The sequence below is a fragment of the Phalacrocorax aristotelis genome, chromosome 15, assembly GCF_949628215.1.
Source record: "Phalacrocorax aristotelis chromosome 15, bGulAri2.1, whole genome shotgun sequence".
In the NCBI taxonomy this organism is placed as follows: Eukaryota; Metazoa; Chordata; class Aves; order Suliformes; family Phalacrocoracidae; genus Phalacrocorax; species Phalacrocorax aristotelis.
In genome coordinates, this window is record NC_134290.1 from 8,095,306 (window position 1) to 8,119,638 (window position 24,333).

Below are 24,333 nucleotides of genomic sequence, written 5' to 3' on the forward strand. Positions count from 1 at the left end.
ATCAGTTCCCTCAGCACTCGTGGGTGGCATCCCATCAGGGCCCATGGATTTTTGAGAAACCAGTTTCCCTACGTGATCTCTGACCCAAACCATCTCAACCAAGGGGAAGTCCTCCTGTCTCCAGATTTTCTCTCTCTCCTCTGGGGGCTGGGATGCCTGAGGGTGAGACTCAGCAGTGAAGACTGAAGCAAAGAAGGCATTCAGTAACCCCACCTTCTCTGCATCCTGCCTCACGAGGGCCCCTACCCCTATCTCATTCAGCAGTGGGCCCGCTGTATCCCCAGTCTTCCTTGTACTTCTGATGTATTTGACATCATGCTTCAAACAACCCCACCACCGGGTCCCTTCCAGCTCAGAGGCACTCATATCACCATCAGTAGCTCCCATGGAGTCTTGTTTCTCAGGGACACCTGAGCACACACACCAGGATCCAGCCTGACAACAGGGATTTCCAAGGGAAAATTCCAGGGGACCATCAGCCTCCAGCCCCTGCCTTGCAGCCTCCTGGCAGAGGTACCAGTACCCCAAAGCTCTGCTCTCCCCTCTGCCAGGTGCTCTGAGCAGGAGCGTTACACCCAGGGAAAGGAAGAGGAGTCATCCCATCATCTTACTCATATTAGGTTTATTTTTCTCTTCCCTGCATTTCTGATACAAGGGATGTAACCAAGGTCTCCACAGCAGCGAGTCTTCTATAGAAAAAATAGTCATTAATCTCCCATGGCAAAACCATCCCTGCCCTACGAAGAACACCCGTGCAGAATACATCAGTGCAGGCAGGGACCGATACACATTCGCAGCCTTCTGCTCAGGTAAAAACATATTAAAGCCTCCCAGTCATATAGAAATCAGCTACTCAAGAGAAATATTATTGTTGCACACACAGCCACCAGGGCGTTTACTAGACAATCACGTTTTATACGCTAGCTACAAAATTGGATGTAGTGTCTCATAGTGCAATATTTCCAGGTTTGCAGGGACCTAGCTAAGTTTGCATTAAGATCTTTTCTAGGAATTGTACTCCTGAGGAATGAAGGAAAAAGAAAGCAAAGATTTTATTTCACTGTGTTCAACAACTCACTTCATTGAACAATCACTGTGCTCTATTTAGATACTGCATTTCCCTAGAAGAAAAAAAAAAAAAAAAAAAAAAAAGAGATCTTTTGTGGTATTTTAAACTATTAATTGGTACAAGTCAGTGCCTAAACCTCTCAACTACACAGTCATCAACTTGTTAATGCTGAAATGCTCTATTTAAAAAAAAAATTTACTATAATCTTTAATTTCTCTGGACTCACTTAGCCCAGTATCTTAAATCCTCTGAATGCAGACATTCCTGTCCTAACACTTTTGATCGCTCCTGTTTAATATTACTGAGTTGACAGAGAAAAAGGATCCCGACGTTGCTTTCCAGATGCATTTCCAGGCACTGGTTCTAAAAAAAGGGTTACTTCTCTGAAAATCAGCTGAAGCAAGACAGAAGAGAAATATGAAGCAAAGGCCATCTCTCTACTCTTGGTTGAACGGTGCCAAGTATTTTCTGGTCTGTTTGAAATGTGCAAGATACTGTGGTTAAGAGGGTCTTCCAAAGAGCCCAGGGAGCCTTCTCTGTGTGGAGACCTGTGCTATGCTGAGCACGCCTGGGGATGCAAACCCCCAGGAGATGGACCAAGGCAGCAAGCCAGAGGATGAGGTAGGGTACAGCAGCCTCGCACTGGAACGGCTGCCGGGAGCAGACCTGTGCAGCAAGGCTCCTAGCCGATCTGCCTATACAGTGGGGAGGGGCCAGAGCGCAGGGTGAGGGTCACCAGTGCCCCAGGAAGGTAAGGAGGGAAAAGGAAGTCCAGGGGACATACTAGCAGCCTCTGTGGGAGCTTGTTTTATTAGTGAGCAGCAACAGGGGAAGGGGAGAAGGTGACTGGTTTTAAATCCTGTCCCAAACAGGAGAATGTACATGGCTTTGCTTTGTGCCAGAAACCCTGCAAGGACAGAGCAGCACAGGAGACAGCAGTCTCTCCTCTCACCTGGCCTGGGCTGAGGCAGGACTTGCAGCAGCATGAGGGACCAAGGCTGGAAAGCTGCAGAGACACTTCACAAGTCAGGCTCTGGACTTATTAGAAATGGCAGGAAGGGTCCACACCTCCCCAGCAGACACACGTGCACAACCCCCCACTCACGCCCTCCCTTTCAGAACAACCTGAAAAAGCTGCCTGCTACAGGCAAACATCAACTGTTAAAAATAAGGCCAGAAAGAGACAACGCGACCAAAATAAATAGTTTGGCAACAAAGCAAATGTGACTGTTATGCAGAGGCCAAGACCTGGTTCCAAACAGCACATCTCCCTAACAAAAGAGCCTGCAAACAAAGTGAAACTTCTGCCCAAGGAGAGGAATTTTGCCAATGGAGGTTTCCAGAGGGCTCAGCACATTCCCCTTCCAGAGAGCACAGGGGACATCTGTCCCACTTGAGCACTGTCCTGGGGAGTGAGGGCTGCCCAAGCTGTGCACCAGCTCCTGTCCCCTGGAAACTAAATAAAGTTAAATCTTTTCTGCTCCTGAGCAAATTCAGACAACAACCACTTTGATCCAAAGCACAGGCTCTGGCAAGAGCCTGGCAGAGGCACAGCTGGCTCAGCATGCTGACCCCCACGCCTGCTGCTTGAGCTCTTAACCTAGAGCACTCTGAAGCCTTCCTGAGAATGGCAGGGTCCATCTGCTTGCATTTAACCTGCTGCTTCTCGAGTCTGTCTCAGAGAATGAACCACTGGCCCAAACACAAGGGCCTTGCACAGAGCAACAGCATCACCTGTCCTGAGTAAACATTGCCATTTGTGGCACATCCAATGCTGCAGTCTCGTGCTTGTCTCCTTGTGGGTTCTGTCATGTTTCTGCCTTTGGGCAGCTTCCCACAGACTGACTTCCACCCAGAAAGAAACTGGACCATCTCCTGGGAAAGGAAAAAGAAACACTCCCACAGCAGCAGCTGCCCAGACAGCACAGCCTGCTGGGGGGTATTACGGTCACTAATCTGACTGGCACTTTTAATGTTCCTTTTATGCTCCCCTGGGGTTTGCTTTTAAAGACGATTTACGTGGGTGTCAAAGTGAAGTGTATTGGGTCAGGCCCATCACCTCCTTCATCCTGGAGAAATGCCCAAGAAGAGCCAGCCCTGTCTAGCCCAGAAGCTCATCCCTGTAAGCCTCTATTATCAGCTGCATCTCTCCAGCCCTCGAGTGAGCAGTCAGCTCCTGCGGAGCTGATCCACCCTCTGTGCATGAAGGCTTCCACCTCCAGCAGCAGTCAGCAGCTCTGGGAGCTCCCATTGCAGAGTCCAGGGCCATGGCAGCTAGGACAGCTCGAAGCCAGTGTTCATGCTGATCGCGTAGCGCAGCTTCTCCCGCAGGATGCTCTTCTTGCTGTAGTTGGGAAGCTTGAGGAGGTTGAAACACGTAGACGAGGTTGGGAGACGCCCGCCTGGCTCTTTCTTGCGGATTGTGAAGAAGCCCCGTAGCACACTGCCCAGTGTGTCACCAGTGTCCTGGAACAGGGCAGAAATGCATCACCCTTGCACTTCTCTGCTGTGCTCCTTCCAGGCAGGGTGCCTATACACAGGGCAGAGGTGCTAACACAAAACCTGTCTGCTGGGAACAGGGAGAGTGAAACCTCAAAGCCCTGTCCTCCACAACAGCTAGAAAAGAGCTTCTCTTGTAACTGCAACTGCCGTTACACATGCAGGGTCCTGTTGCAGGGTGGACAGGGGAGCAGGATCAGAGGCACAGGGCACAGGGAGGTCCTGAGGGAAAAACACAAACCTGGAGACAGGCAAAAAGATCCCAAGGGCTGCTGTGTGTGGCAGGAGGTAGGTGCAGCCATATGCATCCTGTTAGTGTAAGGCTGTTTTCACCTTGCCCTATAGAGCATATACAGAACCTTACAGTTTCCTGGTCAGAGATGAGGAAGCTGGGCAGGGAGGAAGGCTGCCAGAAGCCTGGAAGGGAATGCATGAGACACGAGCAAGCAGGGTGCCTACCTGATCATCAGAGACTTCCACGCAGCGGATGGAAAACGGAGGCTTGAGGTAGGCAAAGCCCAAAAGTGGAGGCCTGGAGCAGCTGGTAACAAACTGAAAAAAGTGATGGACAGTGAAAGACAGCAGTAGTGAGAGCAGGCTGGCTATAACAGACATACGGCTAACGCAGTCACAGCAGACAGCTGCTTGGACTGGCAGTTGAGCACCCCCCAGTACAATACTGCTGAGCTTTAGTGGACAGCTCTGCTAGCCTTTGAAAACAGGACTATTCATGGTGACACTAGAGCATTTATAGGAACTCTGCTTCCATGGCTGCTTCTCTGCAGGGGAACAGGATGTTGATTTTAAGGCGCTGAGCATTCCGACACTCCTTCTATTAGTGCAGAAAGCACCCAGCTAGCAGGAAGAAAACAGCACTGGCCAACCACCCCAAATGGCAGGCTGGGCTGAAATGACTGCATTTACCTTGAGAAACATGGCTCTCTCCTCAGGGCTGAAGTCATTGCCTAGGATGTCCCACAGCCAGATAATGACCCGGTGGCTGCCATGGAAGCCCCCATAGTACACTGTGTGTTTTCTGGGGAGAGAAAGCTTGTGGCAGGCTTGTGTCCCACTGCAGCAGGAGGGTCACAGCTGCCAGCTGACAAGCGCTGGAAGGATCAATACCTGCCACGAGACAGGGTTCGCTCTGCTAGTACTGAGCCCCCACCAACACTTACTGGGCACTTGATCAGAGAAAAGACAAGGGCAAAGAGAAATTCTGCTCAGGAGCCAGTGGAAGAAAGGACCCTCACCATCCATTAGTACTTTGTCCAAATTAGCTTTAAGGAACATGTTCTTCAGCTCCATTTGTTTCTGTCTGCTCCTCAAATTTCAATTAGGAGAAGCAGAAAGTTGTGCAAGAGCCAGTGCCCTGCAAACCTCCAAATAGCTATATAATAAAACGGCTTGGTTTGCTGAGCAAGGAGACCAGCAGACCCAGTTGTTCACTTACTTTAAGTCCTCGAGGTCTATCTCAGCATTGTCACCGGAGATCAGCCGCTGCAACTCTGGTGCAGAAAACATACGAATCCATTCAGGCTTAATGATCGACCTGAATCCACTGATGAGCGCTGCTGTCTGACTCTTGATTTGTGTGTGCATCCGGAAGTGAGCCATGAGATGGATGTAGCTGATCCTACGTGTGACAGGGAAGGCAGCAGTGAGTGAGCTGGAGCAGCAAGGGACAACCACCTCACTGGTGCAGGAACAAGGTTGCTGACCTGCCTCTCCAGCCCAAAAGGGACTAGCACTGTCTGGAGGTGCATTATACTTTCTCCTCCAAGGCCCTGCTTATTAATCTAAGCAAAAGGAGCTGTTCTGCCCAGACTTTGGCCCCCACCCCCCACCTCTGGAACTGTCTGCTCATTTCTTAGAGCTTCTTTCCAACCCAGGGACTAGCTGGCTCCAATAATCACTTGATCAAGCTCGGCTGGACAGCAGCTTACAGGGGAAAGCATGTGTCCGACTCCCCTTTAAAGGATCAGATCCCCAGTCGCAGGCACTCCTCTAGGTTTGAAAATCAACTGTCTGGGCTCTGATGCCACCTGCACCGAAACCCCTGGCTAGAGAATCAACACACCAAAAGAACACTTAGGAGATTTCCACCTTCATCGCAGGAGTGTGGAAGAGGTACACTGTTTATTAGAGGGAGGCACCATCAGGCTTCCTCTTCTCACCAACAGTCAAAACAATCAAGCTTGCTGATTCTTCTTCATCAGCTCCTAGGCAGACACCACCACAATCACATTGACTGGGTTTTCAGCTAGGTAACCTCACTCCACCATTAACAGACAGAACTGTTTCTAGATTGCTTCCACTTATAATGCTTCTCCTTACCACTTTGTGTGCACATATGCACAAAAGCTTCAAAGTTTCTGTTGTAAGCAAGCAGACTAACATACAGGACTTTCAACTTTCTCCCTGAGCTGACTTCTGACAAGCCAGAGAAAGATCCTTTCAAATGAAACTCCCTGGTTGGAGCTCAAGAGGGAAAAGACTGGAAATATCAGATTGCAAAGTGCACTAACAAAGACAAATCCTCAGGTAGGATCCAGCTTTCACTTGCCATTAAAGAGAACAACCCCCAGATTACCAGTTCAAACACACATCTGCTTAATAGATATTTTATCCTGCTTTTATGATCACTGAAGGGTATAGAGAAGAGAAAAAAAAAAGAAGGGAACAAAAAGGTGGGTTTGGTTTTCAGGCTCTGGAGTTGACATTTACAATAACTATCTAAAAGCCGGTTATCTGTGAAAATAGCTACAGGGCTTGGTGTCTCCTCTGATTTCCTGTGTCTAAAGTAAGACTGTCGACTACATTTGAATTCACCACTGTCTCTTCTGAAGAACAGTGCTTTATACAACTGCCACATGTTATCATTCTGAGAAGATCTGTCTGCTCCAAGGTGTCTTTGAGCATCTGTGCCCTCTATGTTCACGACTGTGTGCCTGAATTGCTTTGAATCCATCTGTCTGTATCTATCACCGTCATTAAATCCTGCAGAATCTCTCAGACTGCGTGCCTTTGACCTCAGAAGCGCTGTTTCAAGAAGTAAATTGTCAATTTTTATTTTGCAAATCGAATATAATACAATTTCTGCCAATGAACTGTAACCAGTAAATTCTATTAAGATATTTATGTGCTCCTTCTACTCCAATCTATCTCAATTCATTCCAGATGCAAGCCCAAGGAACTAGAATAAAGTATTCTGCAGTGGTGACCTTAAAAATCTGATTGCTGTACTTACTTATTTTCATTGGTAACGGGAATGGTCTTCCCTCCAGGAACAAGTTCATGGCAAACAAGCTGAAGGAAGAAATGATTGTATTGCTAATTACTGCTGGAACCACAATGGAAAGAAATGCCATGCTAAGCTGTTACCTCCCCATAAAGCATTTATTTTTACAATAAAACAGTAGGATTTAAAATTTAAGTAATAATCCTGCTTCTGCCTTGAACCAGTTTCACTTAACTATTAAGATAGTAATTGAACAGCAGGGAACTCTGTCTCTCCCACCAGTGGAGCCAGCCATTCTTTGAGGAAGCCTCCTCTCTAGTCTGATCCATCACTGCTGAACCGCACACAAATCAATTCAAAGAGCCCTCAGGGACTGTCACAATCCCAGAATCCAGAGGCTGAACAAGCTCAGAGCCATCACGGAGCTCAGTCTAACAGCACAATCCAAAACTGTCTGCTCCACAGGTCTCATCTGGGGCCACCTGAGTGGCAGAGCTCCCTCGAGTTCACTGTCCCTCAAGCTGGGCACTCAAGGCATGAAGCCGAGAGTGCTCAGAAAGTGAGACAGTTGGCCAGTATCTCCTCCCTGCCATGCCAGGCCAGGGCCTGGTGCTCAGCTGACATCACTGCTCAGAGCCAGTGGCAGGGACCCTCTGGGTGCTTGCTACAGCAACAGAGCCACGACTCATCTTTGCACCAACACTAAGAGGCAGAAAGTCTTTATTCACGTATTACAGTGGCCTCTGTTCTTCAGTTCCAGGTGTCTTCCAAGGTCAGAAGGGAGCCCAGCACAGGGAATGAGCTCAGGTCCCCTGTGCCCAACACAGAGCTGTACCTAGCAGGCAAGCACAAGTTCATTCAGTAACCACAGGGTTACCCCATCTGGCTGCTTCAGCATGGCCAAAGCATACGGCAAACAGGAGTCCCCTGGTTTATTTTGAAGTTTTGTGTGCTGCAGCCTTCCATGTCTTACTGCTGGGCTCTCATACGCTGTTTCCTACCTTTATTTTTTAGGTGGAAAAATACTCAAAGCTGAAGTCTCAGCAATCCTGAGGCAGCAGCAAGGCGTTCAGCCCACTGTGCAGTGAAATGAACCTCTCACCTGTGCGGAGCAGGGCTGTATCAGTACTTAGCTGTCTTCCCATTTACCTTTGCAGGTGCATTTACACTGCTACTGCTGCTATCAGATGTATGCAAGCTAGGTCCAAACCAGCCAGCTTAGGAACAGGAAACTGCAGCATGCAAAGCTCTCAAGGACAAGCAGCCCCAGATAAACACTCCATGACTTAGTGGTCTCTGAGCTCTGTGCCACAGGGTGTACACTGCTAACAGTGCTCAGGCTTAGCTCTAGCTAAGGTCTCCCCACAGAATTTGCAGCAAAAACAGCATCTGCAGACAGGAAAGGCATTTTTATCTTATCTACCTGTATTTTCCAGCTATGCACACACAGCACCACAGAACCCAAGGCACAAGCGAAACCAAGAACCTTCAAGCCTTTGTAAGGGACTGACAGGCAGCCTTTTCTTCTCAAGGCCAAGAGACCTCCTGGCACACTTCAAATTTCTCTGATGGAAACGGCTACATTTAAAGAAAAGGAATTCCTCCCTACTCACACAGATTCTTCTTTTTGAAAGAAGAAAAAACCAGTTATGCTGGGAAAGCAAAAAACAATGGTTTTCGACTAGAAAAGAAAAAATCCTGGCACTAGAAAAATTAAGGGTCAGAAGGCAACCTTTTGGTGGAAGAAGCTGTTCTCTGCTCACAGCCAAATATTGAACGAAGCTGCAGAATCCTATGGCTGAGTTCAGAGAATCTCTGAAGCTGAGCCAGCCTTTTGGCACAGGCATATTTTTTGTAAAAGGAGAGCAGAGCTAAGCCCTAACCACAATCAAACACAAGGTCATTTACTAGTCAGTACCCTCAGGATTCTTGTTCCGATGGGCCACACAGAGCATCCACCTGACATATCTGGAAATATAAGTACCAGAGTAAAATGCACTCTGCATAGCATGAGCTTGGACAGACTGCCTGACTTTCAGATGCTCAAGACCAGCTCTCAGAAAGCTCACCAGAGAATAATAGCTGTCTTCTGCTGACAAGTCAGACGGCAGGTGTATTTCTCTGCTCTAATGACACTAATAAAAGCTACGACACCTCTGCTCAGGAGTCAAACCTAGTTCTGCTGCTGATTGTTTATATTCACAATCTGCCACTTCCAGCACCACAGGCTTTCCTGCAGCAGTGGGCAACAATCCTCAGGATCCCTCTTAGTGCTTCAAACGTTCTTCCTGGTAACATCATCCAGACATGCAAGGGAGACACTCCTGTGCGGAGCAGCTAGGATCTAACCAGGAGAAACAGGGACTGCCTGAGCTAGGGCTGTGGACTCTTGACTGTCACTGCCCAGAACTCTGCTTGTCACCACCTAGCATGAGGAGGGTGTTTGGAACAAAGCAGAGATACGGTCCAACACAGCCATTGAATTAAAGTTTACCTGACCCATCACATCTTCATCGTAGGACAGCGTTAAGCCCAAGTCACTTATATCACCATCATAACGCTAGAAGAACAACAGAAAAAGGGAAAGGTGGTCAGCATTTAGCAGCAGGAACAGTAGCTCTGCATTTTTATATTACTCTTCCACTAAGCGATCCCCAGCGGGCACAAGGCACCAAAGCATAACAAATACACGAGTTGCTCTAGGTTATGGGGAGACTGCTCAAGAGCTGAGGCTAGAACTTGGGGTTTTCCAATTACCAGTTCCAGGTTTACACCTTCAGACTCCTTTGTCAGCCCTGCTTGCCCCAGTAAATCACAAGACTGCTACCCACCAACCTGCCTCAGAATGACCAATTACTTCCAGGGTGTTTTTAAGATGATCAGTACTCCAAAGGAGTTTGCAATTCTAGTATTTCTAGCAGTGGCCAGTGATAAGGGAGTTGAACAACAAGAAAAGGAATACTCAAACCTTAATTGAAGTGAGGTTTTTATAGAACTCAGAGTCCAAGGAGGGAAGTTCATCTATGGAGCTGTAGAAGACACTGTGGTGGTGCCCAAGTAGCTGACTCAAAAAGAAGGAAGCAAATGGTACATCCACAACTATCCCCTACAGACAACAAGAATGCACAGGTGAGGTCTGGCCGCATACTTGTTATGTGCAACATCTTTGGTTACCTACGAGGCCTGCAAGCAGATCACGTGCTGTGGAACAAGTGCAAAGATACAAGACACTGAAATCAGCTAAGAAAACCACGTCCTCTTCAAATCCCTTAGTTAGTGGAGCAGGTGCAAAAAGGCAACAGGGAACTCCACATTTCCTTTAAAAGAACTGCCTTAATGGAGAGGGTCACTCTGTCATCCCATCCTCCTATTTGTCACGTCCCTTTAAGTAAGGCATCAATAAAATGGATGCTTGTAAGGTGTAACATCAAAATAGCAGACTATGCCAGCTAGTATCCCCAGCACCAAGAAAAACAAATCAAGCTACGTCCCAGGTTTTACCTCCAAAATTGTTTTTAATTCATGCCTGAAAAAGTGCCAGACTGCTCCACCATCAGTATCTTTACCCAAGACATTTTTTCAAACTCACCTCTTCAGTAACACCTCCCCAAGCATGTGACAGATGCTCTCAAAGGCAAGGGGCACCGTGACAGAACTGCTTCTGAACAGTGCTATACCAACAGTGACAATATCCTAATATGGTACTTTTGGCTCACCTCATATACAGCCTTCCCAAGCATCTTCCCCACAAACTCAAAGAGCTGTAGGTAGTTCTCATGAATATAGGATGTTGGGGATGGATACAGCCTCTCATCACCACTGGTTGTCTGCACACAAACAGAGAAAACAGTACAGTGAGCCAGTCTGGTTCTCTCTGCAATAGGTCATCATGGTCAGCACCGGCAGCCCCGCGTCATACCTTGAACAAGTTGAGTGCGGGGTCAAACACCTTCTTTATTATCTCTTCCAGAAACTCTTTGAAGACACCATCTTGATCAATACCAGCCTCATCGACACCCAGATCATTCACGAACTTCACTCTGATCACTCCCTTCATGGCATTCTGGGAAAGCTGCCGTAGCTGTTCATATCCATCCTACACAGACCACAAGGGCAGAGGGCAATCATACAGGTGGACATGTGAAACACCCACGCAGACATGCAGCAGAGACAGGAGACAGACACACCACAGAAATCTGCATTTGTCATTGGATTTTGTGTCCAAAAAGACCAGCATTTTTCCTAGTCAATAGTCCAGGTCTGTAGCAGTCTGAACTGAACTAAGTTCCAGCATTTTCTTGTAACATCACTTCATACAAAAGAAGACAGAACTGGCACTGGATCCCTCGGCATCCAGAGAAGATAAAAACATACACACACCCCATTCTTGTCAGGTCAAGTTATTGGCTTGTTGGTTGGCTTCTGCAAGCCAAGTCACTCACCTCCAGCATACGTGAGCGGCGGATAGTGATGTGTGTGACATGAGGCGATGCAGAGCTGGTTTCGACCAGCCCAAGCTTCTCCTTCTCCTTTGTAACCATATTTCGGAAAAGCAGCACCCTCTTAAAAAGAAAACAAATATAAGTCCTCATCCACAAGAATCCTTATCCTCCAGTGCAGCAGGGCTTCCAGATGCTCCTGACGCATACCCAGAACTAGCTCTTGGTTGTCCTATTCCCAGGTAGGCCCACTGTCACCTACTCACTAGAAATAAGGGGATCTGCCTCATTGTTCCCCAGTGGCGCAGAGAAATCCTTGAAGCTCTGCTTTGGGAGGGACAGGGTGCTGACAACACTGAAAACAAAAGCACCTTTCCAACGACCACATAAAAATCTGTCATCTCTGCAGATTTGCTATCTGCAAAAAGACACTCTGCTTTCTGCATTAAGACTTTCTCCAAAGCCACATCATGCACTGCTGGCTGACTCCATGCAGCTGCCCACACAGATAAGCTCTCTCCCAATGACAGAAATCAAGACAGTTTAGAGGACATATATTGGGGAGAGTGGGGCGAAGTAGACGACTTGTTTAACTGGCATTTCAGTCCCAAGCTCCATGTCACAAAATGCTCAAGACGCATGTCCCTTCCATTTCAGGCCACCCAGGTCACTGGCTTTTCAGCCTCCATCCTCTGCCCTGTCCCACTCACATTCTTGTGGGGAATGACGTGTGGGATGTACTGCAGGAGCAGCTGGGCTCGTTTCTTGTCCTTGTCCAGCTCCTGGAAGAGCACGCTGGGCTTGAGGTCCCTTACAAAGAAAGGCAGAGGTTCAGAGATCCCTGAGAAATGCCCAGGTGTGGTAAATAGCTGGGGGTAGGAGAGAGAGGAAACCTGTAATGATTTCAAAGATGACTTAAGTGCTCAGGTGTACATATCTAAGAAGGGCAGAGACACTCAAGCTGTTAAGATGCTGAGTCAGTTTTCAAAGCATCACCCCCTCCATGAGCAGCAGCTAATCCTTACACCGCAGAAGAGAAGCACAATAGGAGGGGTGTCCTTAAATGCAAACACAGGGAGTAGTTCCGACCTTGGTCTCACAGGTAGAATGAGAGGCACTCAGTTTAAAGTAAGGGATCCCAAACCAGCCACCCACAGGGGAGGTGGTGCACTGGGAAAAGCACACAGCTGTGCATGATCCTTGCCTTGAGCTGCACAACTTACTTGCGTAACCAGTGATCCTCAGGAGCAAAACGCCTGCGGCAGTCCCTTTCATACAAGACCATGAGCCAGCCATGGACAGAATGAAACAGCTCCAGGGTCTCCCCTCTGGCATTTTCTGAACAAAAGGAACAAAGCCGCAATGTGCAGGCACCCTAGGTAACAGGAGTGTCCAAGAGCAACATGTTGATCATCTGCCCCACAATAATAGGACAGGTGTATTTGTCTGAATCGCCACCGCCTTCAGAGGGAAAGGAGAGATTTTGAGCGTCCCAGAAGACAGTCTCTTCTTTGATCAAAAATGCTTAGCCACAAACCAACTGAGCCATCACAACAGAAATGGACTATCTCATCTAACTGCTGGAACTGAGCTGTGCCAAATTATACCAGCATATAGATCAACACGAGATATCTACAGAGACCCCAGCAAGCCTGCTCTGCTTTGTCAAAGCACTATATTACACTCTTGTGCAATATGCGGCCCAGTCACGCTAAACTTAGTCTCTGGCAAAAAGCAACATGCCCATTAAGTCTGCTACACAAATTCTTATTGGAAATAGAAGAGTGCACTGTATTTGGTGCCAAGAGCAATAGAGGTATCTGGACACCAAAAGACTGGGACATATTCTCATGCCACACAACACAGTATGGTTTTTTGTGCAAAGTAATGATTAGCAGAAGCTTCAAAACCCCAAATTAATGCCTACTGTTATTAGAACTGCAACCTCAACTCAAGCTACTAAAAGCACTTACCTACAATTCCATCCCAGATCATCTTAAATACAAAGGAATTCAGAAAGGACGAGATGGTAACAAGCTCTTCCAGTTTGAATGAAATCTGCTCTTCATAGACTTCTATGTCATCAAGAATCCTATCAGAGAAAACAAATGCAAATGCACAAGTGTAAATTTAATTACCTTTTGAAATTCTCATAAAGGCACATTATTCTTTAACAGCAGCTCTTATTTCTATGACAAATGGCACCCATCAGGATCTAAAGTCATAAACAACTAAACCTTATTTGTTGATTTTGACCGATATCTGGTCCTAACAAAAGACAGTATGAAAGGTTTGAGATAGAAACAAAGCCAGTATTCCATAGTTAAAAGGCCCTATGCACTTATCCCCAAGAAAACTTTTCATCATTCAAGCTAAGAAAACTGTCTTTACTGACTGGCAAAGGCAATTTTCCACCCCCTCTCCCATCCTTTGTGTTGTGCGTGTTTATGAACGAGACAGCAAAGGAATTGTAAACAGAAGCACAAAAGCTGGGAAGCTTTCTTGCAGCTGTGTTCCTCAAATCTTATCTGGACTCAACCAAGTGTTTGCTTTGGACTGACACAATTGTTGCCCATAAGGAGTACAAGAAATGTTTCTTCACCCTCCCTAGCCAGTGCTGTAATATTTTGCTACCAGTTCAGCCAGCTGTATATTCCTGAAGCAGCACGTGGCTGAGGGGGAAAGTCCTTTTGAAGTCCTTTATTTCTCAGGACAGTCTCAGGACTATCTGAAAAGCTTGCTGCTTTACTCTGCCTAGTTTATCTTTATGCAAAGGCAGCAATACCATAACGATTCCTCTTGAAACTTAAGGAACACAACAGCTTCACAAATCTAGAGAGCACCCTCTGCTTGCTACCTACGTGATAAGGTGGCGGGAGCAGTCACAGAAGAGCATCAACATGGCCAGCAGCCTCTTGGATTCCTCCGTGTCATTATTCAAGCACTCCAAGAAGAGTTTTAACCCACCCTGTGGTCCCAGCTCACAGATAAAAGCCCATAATTTGGGCAACAGATCATCCAGGTAAGTGAGGCCTAGCAATGGAAAAATATAAAGCACACTCAGTAAAGCTTGTTCTGCCTGCTTGTTCACGCAGGCTCAGAGAGACCAACATGACGTGGAGCTGAAAGATCCTTTTGCAAAGCAACCCTTTACTTGAAGGGAACACAAGCATCACATTTGGCTCCCAGGCCTGTCTGCATTAACAGGAGATGTACAATCACCACGATAGCAGAAAAAAAGCTTTTAACGAGGCACTAATCGTTTGCACACTTAAAGCCCTTTCCCACTAAGTATTTTGCAACTTCAGAAAAGAACTAGTTCCCGTGATCCAATCACCATTACAGCCATCTTAAAGACAAGGAGACAAAGAATGGGGTTGTACCTGTGGTCGGCACTACAGCCACAAACAAAGCACCCAAGGCTCTGGACTAATTCCTCTGCTCTAACCACTAGACCAAAACAGTGCTTATCTCCTCCATCCATTCCTAAGCAGGTAATTTGTTCATAAGATGTATGAAACCATTCAGTGTTTGCACCACAACGATTAATATTGCTGGCTTCTCAGAAACACTGACTCAGTGTTAAGTTTGATACGGAATAAGTAAGGTTTCATTACAGGAAAACTTGCTCAATTTGTATTCTGGAAAGTTAATGCTTGATAAAGAAGTGATGAATGTTATTGATCACATGTATGATTCAGGATGGAACAAGCCTTCCACCCAGCCAGTCAATACACTGTTGTCAGTAATAAAACTACCAACATGTCAACAGAATTTAATAAGAAAAATCTATTTTTCCTCCACATTTTAAGTGATTTGAAAAGCACAGATGTGCCCTGACCTGTGAGGATCTGCAGACGGATCTGCGTTAGCGTTGTGAGTGTGGTTTGGTACAGGACACAGATACTGCACACCTTCTGCACTTCTGCTGAGTCCACTCGCTTGCCTCCAACAGGCTTGAGAATGTTGCGGACAGATGCAGACTTCTGGAAAGCTCTCTTGAAAAGATCTGGTGACAGAGAAGCACAAGAGACATTGGCTTAGGAGACAGAAGTGTTATTCCAAGCCATTTTTTATTCTCAAACACTTGGCAGCCATGAGATAAAGAGGATTTTAAGCAGACTAAGTCACTCCACAGACAGTAGGTTTTGGTGGACTTTTCTGGCAGAACACTGTACAGCTACTAGCAACACAGAATAATATTTCAGTGGGGGCATTACTCTAGAGCTAAAACCTTACCAGAACTGCAGTAACTAATGACCACAGGATCTAGTGCTATGGGCAGCAGCTAGAAAATAGCTAGATTATAGCTGTCTTATTCCAAATACTCTTCTGCAGAATCACTATGCATCTCAGGTCCATGAGCCGGCTTCACCTTGCTTTTCACCTGGGAAGCTGGCCTTGCATCTTGCCTTGAGAAGTACTAATTTATGCAGTAAGCACTTCAGCTACTTGAGAAACATGAAAAAAAACTGCTAAAATAAGCAAATATTTTCACAGCACCAAAGTAAGAGACTTGTTTCAGGTCACAGAGGCATTCTGAGCAGGAATTACAAATAGGAGAGACCACATCCCCATCTGAGCAGCTGGTGCAAGTAATTACTCAAAGCTTTTAGCATAAGTGGAAAAAGTCAAAGCCCTGTGAGTCTGTGACAGAGAGAGAGACATGTACACGCGCACACACACACAAAAAAAAGCCCTCCAGAACTGACTCTTCATAGGAAGGCTGTTCTGAGGGGAAACTGGCTGTGTTGGCAGCTGAGCTATTTCCTGATTCTCCAGCAATTTCTTGCTGAGCACATCACTGAAGAGGATGCGGATCATATGGACTCCCCAGAGATACTGCAGTTGCTTTGTCAGCAGAGGCATGGACTCATTCAATCTGAAAGACAAGTCAGAGAGACATGTTAGAAGGCAGACTGGAATAAAACACCAGGCAGTGATACTGTGATACATTTAGCGCACAGTCAAAATGGGGTATGCACCCACTCTACAGATGGCCCTCATAGGAAAAGCTGATATACAGGTCCTGTATCAAGCGTACCAGTATGGCCGCTGTTTAGCAGTCTAACTATACTAAATTAATTTCCTCATATAATAGTCTGCGTATGAATGCAGCAGTTTATATTGTGCAAATATAACCTGAAATATCTGAGAAGTTATTCTGAATATGGTCACACTGTTCATCTCAAAACATAAAACACATTACAGCATTAAAAAAAAAAGGGGGGGATGTAAAAATGAGAGGCTTAATCATCTGTCACCATAAGGTCCTCCTCACTCACCCATAATCCACAGTCTGCGAAAACCAGCCCAGAACAGGATGCCAGTGGGTGAGGTTGGATTTCTTCTGAGACACGTACTTCTGGCAGTAGGAGAGCATGTGAATGAGCACACCCACAAAATGAGCTGTCTCCTCCTCAAGAACTTTATCATTCAAGGAGCCCAAGTACACAAGATTACCTGGTGGAATGACCAGCACAGCAAGACTTAAAAGAGGAACAGATGCTGTGGGACAGTGGTTACAGACAAACCGAACAAAATGAACTCACACCCCTTTTCAAGAAGACTATTAAGGCTACCCTACAGCAAGCCATTCCAGCACACGTCAGCCACTACGGTGGCATGTCACTTTGGCCACCTTCTCTGTATCCCACCACCACCTTCTACAAACTACTATAAGCTACAGACGATCCATAGCTATTCCAACTGTTCCTCTTGTTAATTTTATAGAAATGTGAACTTAAATCAGTGGCACACCCATTTAGGGAAGTTAGACTCAAGTCTGCTACGCTGCAAGACTTTTTCAGAGCCCAGGTGAAAAGCTAGCAGAGAAAATACTTCACAGTTTAGGTATGAGGACACGTATACAAGAAGTCTCTGACCCTTCCTCCATAAGCTATGTTTGCGATGTCCCCAAATAAGTCTTAATTATTATTTAGAAATCATCTAAATAAGGATAAAAAATGATGAGCTGAAGACAGCTCTGGCACATGGAGAATGAAGATTTCACTCAAGACTCTCTTCCAAGCACAGTAAAAAAAAAAGTGTTACAGGGGCTTACCCAACAAACAAAGAGTGTGACTTCCTTCTAGGCACACGCAGACATCTCGGCATTGTGCTTCACGACTTAAAAATAGGACGAACTTGCGGAAAAGATCATGAGATTCTATCACTGTCAGACGCTGAAAGACAGAATTTAACTGCCAGTGAGGCTGAGAAGCACCACGCAGAACCACCACATCTGATCTGCCATCAGCAATTCAGGTTGTATTTTCTTTCCAAATAAAGCAGCAAGTTGAGAGTGTTGCATTGAAGAGAGTAAGTGTTTGGCATGAGGCTGGTCTAGGAAATAAAAAATCTTGCAGGTGAATAGGCCACGTTCCAGTTGTAGATAGACCTTTGCAACTGTCTGCAAGAACAAAGAATGCCCATTTGGCACAAAACTTGCCTGTCTGCACCAAGCTACACAGAGGAGCAGTCAAATTAAATTACATTAGTGGACAGCCTACTAGTTACCATCGTAGATCCTTTGCCATGCAACGGACTGATTTTTGCTATGGCTCTGTCTATGGATACAGAAATGGAAGAATAAGGACATGCAAAAAATTCAAGTTGTGTGTCACATAAGCCTTTATTTTATTTAGTTATTTATTTTAGGGTCGTTCAGCCCATTATCCCACTGGTGTTAATAACTTCTGTGGTACTAGGAACCCAGAGTATCCTGATGGTGTAAGGATCAAGTGCTTCCACAACGGAGAGTTGGAACTGGCAAAGAGAGAAATGCCAATGCTCTGTTTCAAGAGCTGATAAATGGAATAACAAGTGGCCTTATGTGATATTCAGTGGATTTTTGGTACTATTATACCATCCACTTACCTCAGGTGTTAGAGTAGCAAGATGAGTCATTATAGCAGGCACAGACATGATATGGATCAGAAATGACCTCAACAGATTGTCTGAAAACTGTGCAGCAACCACAGGGCTACAGAGAGAAAAAATACTTCAGTGCAAGTAACCTGAGCTAGCAAAGTAAGATACAATCTTTAACTGAGCCATTCAGAACCGGCTGCTGATTCTACCCTCATTAAGAAGCATCACTAGAAAAAGAACATTCGCTTACACTTTTATTATCACAGCAAGTTCACTAAATAGCTCATGACTCAAAGGAATATAACCCAAACATTTCACAGCATAATCTATTTTTACATAGCACAACACTTAGAGTGCTCTGGGAGGTATGGATATGTGGTTCATCTCCTATGTTCCCCTTCCCTCCTTACTACCATGAAGTTAATAATTAAATAGTTGTTTTCCTTAGGAAGAAGTTATGTGCATATTCAAGGACATCCACTGCTACTCTACTGAAATCACAACCTCATCATCCCAGCAGTGACAGCTATAGAAGGGAAGTGGCACACAATTAACCACTGAAGTCTTAAAAGAATGCTTGTTACTGACTGCAGATTTCCAAAGCAAAGTGACTTGAGGTCAGGGTAAGAGCACACTTCTATTTAAAAAAAAAGAAACAAAAAAAAACCCCAAAATCAGACTGAAAGACCTGAAAAAACCAAAATCAGACTGAAAGACCTGTAACCAGGTCTTGTTTCAGAGACAAACTTTGCCCCCGCAAATTGAGTAACAGGTACATCTGCATCAGCAGTTCATTGTGAAGAGGCACAATCATACTTATCTAGAGAACTTCAACCCCTTCTGATGGTTTAAGACTTCCAGATCCTGTACTCTGAACTGGAACTGCACTCCAAAGTCTAGGCTCAAACTAACACTGATTACTGACTTAGGAGCATTCTTATCTGAAAAAGGATGACAGAGAAGTGAGCTCTTTGCCTAAAGCACCTCCTTTCACCATGGTGATACTCTCAATGGCACAAAGAGAAATCTTCAAAAAACACAATAAACACAACTTTGGCTGCGTATCATCCCAAGCAGCGCTGGCCGCCTTACCGCAATGCAAGAGAGAAGATGGCAGTTAAAGAGCCTTTCGACAAGGAAGGTCTGGATCTTGCCAAGCCATTAGTTAGCAAAATCTGGAATAAAAAACCAAACCAAAACAAAACCAAAACTCCCTCCAGGACTCAGAAAAAGATCATGATTACTCCTGAAAGACAGTATGTTTATTTTCAGAGCAGAGAAAAACAACACAAAAGCAACCTAAAAGCAGTTACTACAAGTCGTTTGGCAGAACTAGAAGGGCTCCAGGTTAATAACGGCATAACAGAGAAATTGTAATCAAATCAGACACTCTACGGTACTTATTTCTCTAGGACCTGTACTCAGGGTTCCCAGGGCTTTTAAAATTAACAGGCAAGGCTCATAGCTGCCTGGTAATATTTAAAAGATTTAAAAGATTAAGAAAAATTACATCAGTTCCTTTCTCTTACAGAGCAGTAAACAAATGAAACACACATGAAATGGCAGCAGCAGTTTGGAAAAATAGTCAAGAGCCCTTTCTGTACACCTCATTATGAGATGATTAAGCAATAGGGACAAAAATGAGATGGTGTATTTGGTCTCAAGTGCTTTGAAATAAAATATGACCATATACAAATCACCAGTGCTCTGCAACCAGCTTCTCCCTGACACACCACCACAGAGATCGTAAAAGCTTCCTCAGAACAAGGACCACAGCACAGGACTGGGGCTTGTTTTGAATAAACACAAGACATAACTGTATCAGCCCGAGACTGACCTGCAGCACAGAGTAAAATCCCTTCTGATTTAGATGTCCCATGATGTTTGCACAGATGTGGTTCATGGCAGGCCTCAGGGTTTCACCTTCCAGGTCAAAACACTGACGTTACTAAATCAGCATCACAGCTCCACTCTTTACTTCCTCACAAACTATAAAAGTTTGTCAATTCATAAGCCCTTCTTGCACAAAGTCCTTGCCCTTACATGCAAAACTACCATTTTAGCAGCATTTCACATCAAGTCTTGCTTAAGGTATAAGAGTCATATTTCCTCACGATACTTGTCTACCTTTTCTATGCATATTTCCTACAAAAACCCAGAGCTAAAACCACTTTCCATTATCCTCTGAACATTTCTTGTGTGTGAGATTTTGGAGCATTATAAAACCGTTGTAACTGTTGCTGTTCCAAGGGAAATAGCCTGTCTAATCTCAAGGGAATCCTCGCTGCCCATTCTATGCTTTGTGCAAGCACAGAAGCATAACGGATCTTTATGGTAAGCATGGGGAGAAGACAAGGTGCAGAAACAGCATTCAGTAGATTTTAATAGCAAATCCCAGATCAGTGGCCTTAAGTATTGAGTTGGATGCACCAACCTTTTCCCCGAAGGATCTTCCACGTAGAAGTGTCTGTGAAGGTGACAAGCATTGTGAGGTGCAAATTGACCAGTTTGGAGTCTTGTAAGATGTCAGGCTGCAATAACAAACACCAATATTAATTAATCAAATTAGCTTTGTGCCAAACTGCAGAACTAAATGCAGGGAGACAAACCACAAAGAGTATGTTTCTTACCTTAAGCTGCTTGAGAAATTCACAGCAAAACCACAAAATGTCTTTGATCTGTTTGATCCATAAGAGCGTAAGATCCTTGGAGAGCGCCAGTGACACATACCACACCTGAGAAAGGCAGGATACAAACGGGAGCAGCGATTACTATTTGTGCTACAGGCTGGCAGAATACATTACCAGGAAGCTTTGTAACAAAAGGACCTTCTCTGCACCCTACTCAGCCCAGCAGTGGAATCAAGTTATTTCTCTCCCCAGAATTCACTGGTCAAAGCATACCACCCACTGCAGAAATTGCCCTTCAAGCTCTACAGCTGTAGACAGAGTAAAAATATCAGAGGAATACCACAGAACTTATCCAAACTTTCACCATGAAATCTCAGCAGTCATCAGGGGCTTTTGAAAGCTAAAAATTCAAATATGACCAACCTAAATCCCCGCATATAGAATTTAAACAAACAACCCTCCCACGCCCAAACTAAAAAAAACCAAAATCCTGCTGACCTTGGGCTCATTCTCAACATCCATACTATTAAGAATACAACGGCACAGCTTTTCAAATCTCTGGAGGTAGGGAAAGAAAAAAAAAAAAAGGTGGCATTAGTTCTAACTACAGGAAGGGCTTTCTGGAAAAGCACTAGGAACAGCTCAGCAGAGGGAGCAAGATACCTCCACAACAAAACGTTAAGTGTTCCAAACATATTCCCTACAAGCAGGGATGATGCACCCTTCCCCGGGGTGCATCTCCACATCATACTACAGCTATGCAGAAGAGTTCCCTCCTTGAACACAGTGCTCATCAACAGAAGGAATTTCTCAGCCTTCCCTCAGCACAGGCTGAAGCCAGGAGAAGCATCTTCCTGTTGGGGTTCAGCTAGAAGAGCTTAATGCTAATGAGCGCAGCTGCCAGTGTGTTCCAAACCCCTGACCACCATAGCTCTCAGCAGAACCTGGTGATCACATCCAGAACTCCTTCATTATTATTTCAGTCCAGCTGTATTTGTCACATTTGCAAGTTATAAAGCCATTCTGAGCTACAGAATTGGCTGCTGTGGTTATCCTAACTGAGAGCAGTGTCCAGAAATAGAGTGGGAACAAGCATAGCCTAGACCTTGGCCTAGCAAGGGACTGACTTGCTGGTGGAAGGGGAAGGAGAAGAAGCAGAACAGACATATTTCAGCAACGCACCCAATTACTGTAACGCAGAACTTCAAATGGATGCGAGGCACTTAAAAAATTGTATATAATGCACGCGCTTTTTTTTGATGCTGTAAATACAGAAAACTGCATTTGCAGTACTTGCACCACCATCATCAACAGAAGAGGAGTTAAATGGAGGAGATTAAAATAAAGTCACCCGCTGCTGCTACTATTTAAATACAGCCTTTCATTTTTCAATTGTTTTCCTTATATAATTAGCCCTTACAGTTTCCTGGGGCAAATATTATTTCATAGAAACTACAGCAAAGGGCTTCACTCTGAAACCACAAATTCAGGGCATGGTCAGAAAAGCAATTGCAATACAAACAGCCTCCACGCTACGCTCTACCAAGACAGCTCTTTGTGACTTTGCCACAACGTACCTGCCTGGGGACCTGATGTAGCTGACAACATCATAAGGCACTGCTCAATTACTGAAGTTGGCATGGTCACCAGGAAAAACATTCATTAAACTATGCCCTGAATACGGAACCGCCACTAAAAAATTCAAGGGTTCTTCTATTTCACTCCTACAGGCAGATCTCTCCAAGAAGGACTAGGAGACAGAGATCACATTTCTGAAGCCAAAATATACTGCAGCAAACTACAGGATCACTACATAACTAATTAAACTTATTGAACTTGTTAAAATATGTACTCGAAAGAAGAAACCCATGTCAGAGTAGCAACCTTACCTCTTTGTCCTCTTTATGATTAAATACAAACAGCAGTTTCCTAGCAATTCTGAAGATAGAAAGAGCACTTCTTTTACTTGAGCCAGACTCATTTGCCCCAAAGAAATCCTCCACTTCCCTCCTAGGAGAGTTGCAAAACCGAGCATCAGTAGTTAAAAAACAAGCACACCTCTCCAGATAAGAGCAAAGCGCAGAAGCTAGAATTTCACACACCTTATTTCCTTCTGCAGGCGGCATCGACAGAGAAACCTTCTGATCAAAGCCTGGATCTGGACAGCAGCACGCTCCCTCTCCTTCAGCTCTCTCCGCTCCTCCCGAGCCTGGCGTGCTTTGTCAAGGAACTGGGCTTTGGAGGACTGGCTTGCACTGAACATTTTTATAACCTACCAAAATGTAAGTTTAAGGAAACAAAGAATCATTTCACCAAACACCTGGGGATCTAGGAGCAGAGCAGACAAAATGCACAGGCGAGCGTAATTCTTTACATTACTTCTGAACTGACTCCCTGCATCCGACATGTTAATAGGGGAAGGAGAGTACCCAACAGCATAGAAAGAAGCACATGCAAAATACAGCCTAGGCAAAGCCAAAGTTACCTGTCAATGTGACTGCAATAAGAAAACACACTGACATCCAAATCATTCCAGCAAAGCCCACAACCTAATGCGGGCAAGTAGATTTTAAGAGGAAAAAAAAAAAAAAAAATCAGTGTGTTGTCATTATGTTCCACTCCCTGTACTCCAACTCCCCTTTCCAGTCTTTGTTGTTTCCATTTTTTTGTTTACAGACAACATATAAAAAAATTTCTATAATCAAGGACATGAGAGAAAGGGCACAAGAGACACTTGGAGGCTAATTTATCCCCACCCAACAACACAAAATGCAGAGAGTCAACAACAGCTTTATAAATAATTGACAACGAACTCACCTGAGGGCTTACTTCTTCAAAAGAAGTGTATGACACTCATTTATACACAAACATGATCCTCATCCACTGGCTTCAGGCACCTCCTGCACAGATAAACACATTACCTGCAAATGATTTGGGGGTTTACTCTCTACCTTTGCAGTCTTAAGTCCTTGACACCGGACTTACCTCTCACTACACCCTCAAGAAAACGTGCAGTCAGAAAAGCTTCAGGAGAGAAAAAGCAGCACCACTGCGTAGTTGCGATCGCTGGCACAGGCAGCCCCTCACGCTTCAGAGTGGGGAAGACAATCCGATGGGTGACAAAGCTAAGGCCAGCCTCAGACGTGCCTGGGCCTGGGCCCCGGCGAGACCCGAGCACCGGCTGCCCCAGGGCGAATGTCCCCCGTTTCACCAGAGCTGGGACCGGACCCTCCGCGGCAGCAGCCAGCGGAGACGCCCCCGCCCACCTCCTCACCCCGAGACCCCTCAGCCCCAAACGCCCGTCCCAGAGCCCCCGCAGCAACCCGCGGGCCCAGAGCGCCTGCTGCCCAGCCCAGCCCAGCCCAGCCCAGCCCACCCCGCCGGGCCCCCGGGCCCTCGCCTTCACCCTCGCCGGCCGAGGCCGGGCGGCCCCGGGGCAGCTCCGTCCCCCGCCAGGCCCAGGCCGAGGCCCGCAGCCCGGTTGCCCGGCAGCCCCCGCCTCGTGCTCCGCGTCCGGCCGGCAACCCGCGCTGCCGCTGCCGTTCCACCCGCTATCTCACGCAACGGCTCCGCTCGCGTCAG

At 45.8% G+C, this 24,333-nt stretch overlaps 1 protein-coding gene across 5 annotated transcripts; it reads right to left on the reverse strand.

Annotated features, from left to right (window-relative positions):
- Positions 1–602: 602 nt before the first annotated feature.
- On the reverse strand, positions 603–24,306 carry UBE3B (ubiquitin protein ligase E3B). Of its 5 annotated transcripts, XM_075110288.1 has the most exons (30): positions 24,158–24,306; positions 23,737–23,839; positions 23,569–23,651; positions 23,237–23,300; positions 22,854–23,023; positions 22,641–22,761; positions 21,250–21,309; positions 20,752–20,856; positions 20,556–20,652; positions 19,959–20,044; positions 19,214–19,296; positions 18,128–18,233; positions 17,313–17,433; positions 16,534–16,711; positions 15,961–16,130; positions 15,090–15,257; positions 14,110–14,281; positions 13,222–13,340; positions 12,472–12,586; positions 11,959–12,058; positions 11,252–11,371; positions 10,729–10,905; positions 10,526–10,636; positions 9,778–9,915; positions 9,304–9,369; positions 6,819–6,877; positions 5,022–5,204; positions 4,493–4,604; positions 4,028–4,120; positions 603–3,535 (listed from the first exon to the last, which is right to left on the reverse strand). In XM_075110288.1, exons 5-30 carry the CDS (start codon positions 23,012–23,014, stop codon positions 3,344–3,346), a joined length of 3,213 nt encoding a protein of 1,070 aa, XP_074966389.1. In that variant the 5' UTR covers positions 23,015–23,023; positions 23,237–23,300; positions 23,569–23,651; positions 23,737–23,839; positions 24,158–24,306; the 3' UTR covers positions 603–3,343. The 5 variants fall into 5 exon arrangements, 4 of the variants coding, with proteins under 4 accessions (XP_074966389.1, XP_074966387.1, XP_074966388.1 ...); XM_075110286.1 differs by lacking the exon at positions 23,237–23,300; XM_075110287.1 differs by lacking the exon at positions 23,237–23,300 and having other exon boundaries at positions 23,569–23,672.
- Between the last annotated feature and the right edge of the window lie 27 nt (positions 24,307–24,333).